The sequence below is a fragment of the Borostomias antarcticus genome (genome assembly GCF_949987555.1).
Source record: "Borostomias antarcticus genome assembly, chromosome: 4".
NCBI lineage: Eukaryota > Metazoa > Chordata > Actinopteri > Stomiiformes > Stomiidae > Borostomias > Borostomias antarcticus.
In genome coordinates, this window is record NC_140237.1 from 21,057,204 (window position 1) to 21,062,203 (window position 5,000).

General features: G+C 51.0%; 1 protein-coding gene across 1 annotated transcript in view; it reads left to right on the top strand.

Annotated features, from left to right (window-relative positions):
- Positions 1–5,000, top strand: part of nav2a (neuron navigator 2a) — a gene marked incomplete at its 5' end in the record, with an annotated part of 83,852 nt that overhangs the window by 47,365 nt on the left and 31,487 nt on the right. Inside the window, 1 exon segment of the mRNA XM_084437223.1 lies at positions 2,277–2,399. Coding sequence (XP_084293349.1) covers positions 2,277–2,399 — 123 coding nt within the window.

The window sequence follows — 5,000 nt, forward strand, 5'->3', positions numbered from 1 at the left end:
TACACAAAGAGGCTCTGTCTGTGGGGCTACTACACTACACGCCCTGTGTGTGTGTGTGTGTGTGTGTGTGTGTGTGGGTGTGGGTGTGGGTGTGTGTGTGTGTGTGTGTGTGTGTGTGTGTGCGCGCGCGTGTGTGTGTGTGTGTGTTTAGAGAGAGAGCCCTCTGCGGGTTTAGTCTAGCTCAGATCCCGGGGAGATAGGAGTGTATCTTTAGTGGCATGGGCAGTTGCACGGCTTATTTTTCTATCCATTTAGCTGCCAGGAGGAAATCACCTCCAATCCTACGCTCCTACCCACAGAAAGCACCTCTCTGCACCTCAAAACACAGCAAACTGTTTGGGATTTCTTACACCGGCAAATATTTACTGTAGTTCCGTGCCTCGGAATCACTTAAATGAGCAAATATTTTTTTTAAATTAAGAATGTTTTAAAAGGGTAAATATTTGGCGACTTAAGCTAGTGTTGTTTTAGCTCGACGGTGTGTTTGTTTAACCGTTAGGGGCCGCCCCACTTGAACAGCTTCAAACTGTAACCGTTTCAACTGGCCGTCCTGCGGCCGAGGGACCCAATAAATCCTGGCCGTATGTCCCAGATGTGATTTTCCGTTATGAATGGAGAGCGGGGCCCGCAGAGCAGAGCTGCCACTTAGTGGTATTTTTAGCTGCAGTCATCACACATGAGCCAATGTCATGAGCCAACTTGTCGCTCATCCTGACGAATGATGTAGAGTTAACCCAGAACCTTCCATCTCTCGCTGGCGGGAGTAAAGAATGAATCCATTCACGCTCTGTGACCGCTGACCCTCCTCAGAAGATCTACCCCCCCTGCCCTCCCCCCCCCCCCCCTCCCCGCGCATCTCTGTCCCAGTGTGTCCGGTGACCGGTCACTCTCTGTGTGTTAGCCCTCTGTATCCCCCCACCAAGTTTTATGCCCTCACTTCGCTTGAAAACTATTTGTTTACTCAATGGTTTTGGGGGTTCTCAGTGCTCTCGTTCTGTTTGTGTGTGTGCCTGTTTGAGTGTGTGTCTCTGTGTGTGTGAGTGTCAGTGTGTGTGTGTGTGTGAGTGTAAGTGTGTGTCAGTGTGTGTGTGACCCTGTGTGTGTTCATGTCAGTGTGTATGTGAGTGTGTGCCTCTGTGTGTGTTCATGTCAGTGTGTGTGTGTGTGTGTGCCTCAGTGTGTGCTCGTGTCAGTGTGTGTGTGTGTGTGTGTGTGTGTGTGAGTGTCAGTGTGTGTGTGTGAGTATGTGCCTCTGTGTATGTGTGTGTCAGTGTGTGTGTGCGCGTCAGAGACTATTTTGCCACAATGGCCATTTAATCCTGATGGATGAGAGCAGGAAACAAGATGCATGTCTTCCTGTATGTTGTTCTTTATCTTATCTTATCCTGCTATTTTGCAGTCTTATTAAGTTACAACAACTCTTTGCGCTGTCCTGTCTCTGCACTGTCCTGTCTCTGCACTGTCCTGTCTGCACTGTCCTGTCTCTACACTGTCCTGTCTACACTGTCCTGTCTCTACACTGTCCTGTCTCTGCACTGTCCTGTCTCTGCACTGTCCTGTCTACACTGTCCTGTCTCTGCACTGTCCTGTCTCTACACTGTCCTGTCTCTACACTGTCCTGTCTCTACACTGTCCTGTCTCTGCACTGTGCTGTCTCTGCACTGTCCTGTCTACACTGTCCTGTCTCTGCACTGTCCTGTCTCTACACTGTCCTGTCTCTGCACTGTCCTGTCTCTGCACTGTCCTGTCTCTGCACTGTCCTGTCTCTACACTGTCCTGTCTCTGCACTGTCCTGTCTCTGCACTGTCCTGTCTCTACACTGTCCTGTCTCTGCACTGTCCTGTCTCTACACTGTCCTGTCTCTACACTGTCCTGTCTCTACACTGTCCTGTCTCTGCACTGTCCTGTCTCTGCACTGTCCTGTCTCTGCACTGTCCTGTCTCTACTCTGTCCTGTCTCTACACTGTCCTGTCTCTACACTGTCCTGTCTCTGCACTGTCCTGTCTCTACACTGTCCTGTCTCTGCACTGTCCTGTCTCGTCCCTGCACCCTGTCTGAAAGCACCACGACCGAAAGCAAATTCCTAGCATGTTGAAAAACTACATGCCAATAAAACACATTCTAACGGTGATTCTGATACCCGAGCTCTAAATAAACCGCAGAGGTGGGGAAGAATAGAGGCAGTCGACCCTCTCAGAGTTGTCCCTGTCAGGTTGGTTTCTTTATTGTCGTGTGTGTGTGTTTCTGACGTCCTCTTCGATCCGGTGTGTCCCCAGCTACCTGACGGACGGCGGCCTGAGCCTGTACACGCGCCGGCTGAACCGACTGCCGGACGGGATGGCGGCCGTGCGAGAGACGCTCCAGCGCAACACCTCCGGGGGACAGGGCGACGCGGACAGGTAGGGTCGCTCAGCGCGCACGCACACACGCATGCACACGCATACACACACACATATGCACACGCATACACACACACACGGAGACTATGTCTTTCTCTCTCTGGCTCTCTCACACACAGTCTCTCTCTCTCTGACACCCCCTCACCCTCACACACACACACACACACACACACACACAGTCTCTGTCTTTCTCTCTCTCTGGCTTCGTCACACACAGACTCTCTCCTTCCCAATGTAGCATTCAGACACACACACACACACACACACACACACACACACACACACACACACACACTGTACTGTAGATGTGCTATGTTACTGAGACGTATGGGCATGCATGTGACTTGTGTCTGGATGAGCGGACCTAGGAGTCTTTGTCCTGTCAGACAGAGAGAGAGAGAGAGATGGAGAGAGGCGGCCGGCCCCGTGCGGCTAATTGACAGCTGGGAATGGATGAATCCAGAGTTCCATTACTGAGAGAGAGAGAGAGAGAGACAGAGGCAGCAGGAGAAAGAGCGAGAGAGGGGGTTGACATGAAGATTGACTGCAGAAGGGGACGGAGTGGGAGATACCGAACGCCGGAATGAATGAGAGATCATCTCCGAGCGAGAAGGAGAGACAGAGGAACAAAGAAAGGGGGAGGAGAGAGAAGGAGGGAGGAGAGAGAGGGAGAGAGAGGGGTGGGGGGGAGAGCAACGCTGTTTCTTTGTTTGTTGGGCGCATGGCGGCGGCTTCTCGAAATCTTCAGGTGTGAGTGATTTCCTGTCCCTCCACCTCTTGACCCCTTCCTCCCTCCCGCTCTCCACCCCCTCCTCCTCACACCCTTTTATCACCCCCAACCCCCCCCCACACACACACCCAACCCCTCAGGTGGGAGCTTAACACTTCCTGTCTCCCAGGTCACCTAGCGCTTTCACTCCTCGACCTCTCCTCCCCTACGCCTCACTCTGCTCTCTCTCCCTCTCTCTCTCCCTCTCTCTCTCCCCATCCAGCCTCTGCTCATATTTGTGGTTGTTTAGCCTCTACTTGGTTGTTTGCGTATTGCATATTTGCGGATGTTTATCGTGACAGAAGAGAGATATGGAGAGAGAGAGAGAGGGAGAATGAGGTCTGGAAAAGTAATTAAAAGATACCGGGTTTTTGGGAGGTTTTCAGTATTAAGTTTTCTGCTTTCATCTTTTTTGGGGAGCTTATCTCGCTAACGTCGGATGCTACATTTCCAGCGATCCTTCTTAGTTATTAGCCTGATCTTCAGAGGCGGCTTCATTCCTCTCCTCGACAACATGGAGAGATGGGGGAGGAGAGTAACTGAGATGACCCCCCCCCCCCCCCAGATCCCTCCTCCCTGAAGGAATGTCTGATAAATGTGCTTTCCACTTTTGGTTTGCATTAATTGGGTGTTGGGAAGTGGTGGATAACAGCATTAGCATAATGTTCGTACCCGTGCCAGCAGTGCTGCAGGGTAAGTGGAGAGGCCTGGGTTAGGGGGGGGGGGGGAGCCCTCACCCCCCTCACTGCAGGAGGTGGGGTTGAGGGATCTCCAATGAGATGAAGCTAATTTAATACATAGAAGGGTATCTAATAGACTGATTTTAGAGGGGGTGGGGTGGGGGGGCGGGGGTACAGCTGAGCACCTCACGCAGACTGGTGGCAGACTGAGTGTGTTTGCGTGTTGTGTGTGAGTGTGTGTTATGTGTGAGTGTGTGTTGTGTGTGTGTTGTGTGTGTGAGTGATTTTAGCGTGTACAGAGTCATCTTTACATGCAGCGGCCCAGGCAGCTGCTGACGGTGTGATCCTTGTAAAACAGATCGTGTTTTTATGTCTTAATATTCCTCCTGGGCATGGCGTTACGACCGAGCAGCCGTACCCCAGGGAACGGAGGGGTGGGGGGGTGTCAGGTATCACCATGGCAGCGGGGCAAAAGCCTCGCGACCCCCGGCCGTGGGTCAAGAGCTTCAAAGCCTCATACCATCGGAGGGATTTTCCTAAACCAGGGACATTTTCTGTCTTCGCCAGCCAACCCAGTAGGTGCTGAGAGACCAGCCGTTGCTTGTGTGTGACCAGTGCTACCGTAGTAAACGGGTCAATGACGTCTAATGTCAGTCAGTGTAATGCTGATTTTATTTTTATTTTATTCAAAAAATGTGGTATTCAAAATAAAATAATATAATTTTTTCTTGACGGTTATATTTCTGCCAGTCTACACATGGATACATAAACTTGTTATGCGCCAAAAAAAACTCTGAGTTGTACTGAATGACATGAGACACCTTATATGTCATTGACCCATATACAGTACACCAGAGACATAGCTGAGATCCAGAAAGGTGTTCCTCCAGCGCCTGTTTCCCAGACAGAAGAGCAGCCTCTGACGACAGCTGAGGCCACAGGAGTCTTGACTGTCAAATGTATGCAAATGACTGTGTGCTGACGAGCTCCCTCCTTATCAAGGAATTCCATTGAGAAACCAAACAACAGGACCTGTTGTATAAACAGTGAGGGACAAAAGACGTGTGGTGCGGTATTGAGTGTGTGTGTGTGTGTGTGTGTGTGTGTGTGTGTGTGTGTGTGTGTGTGTGTGTGTGTGTGTGTGTGTGTGTG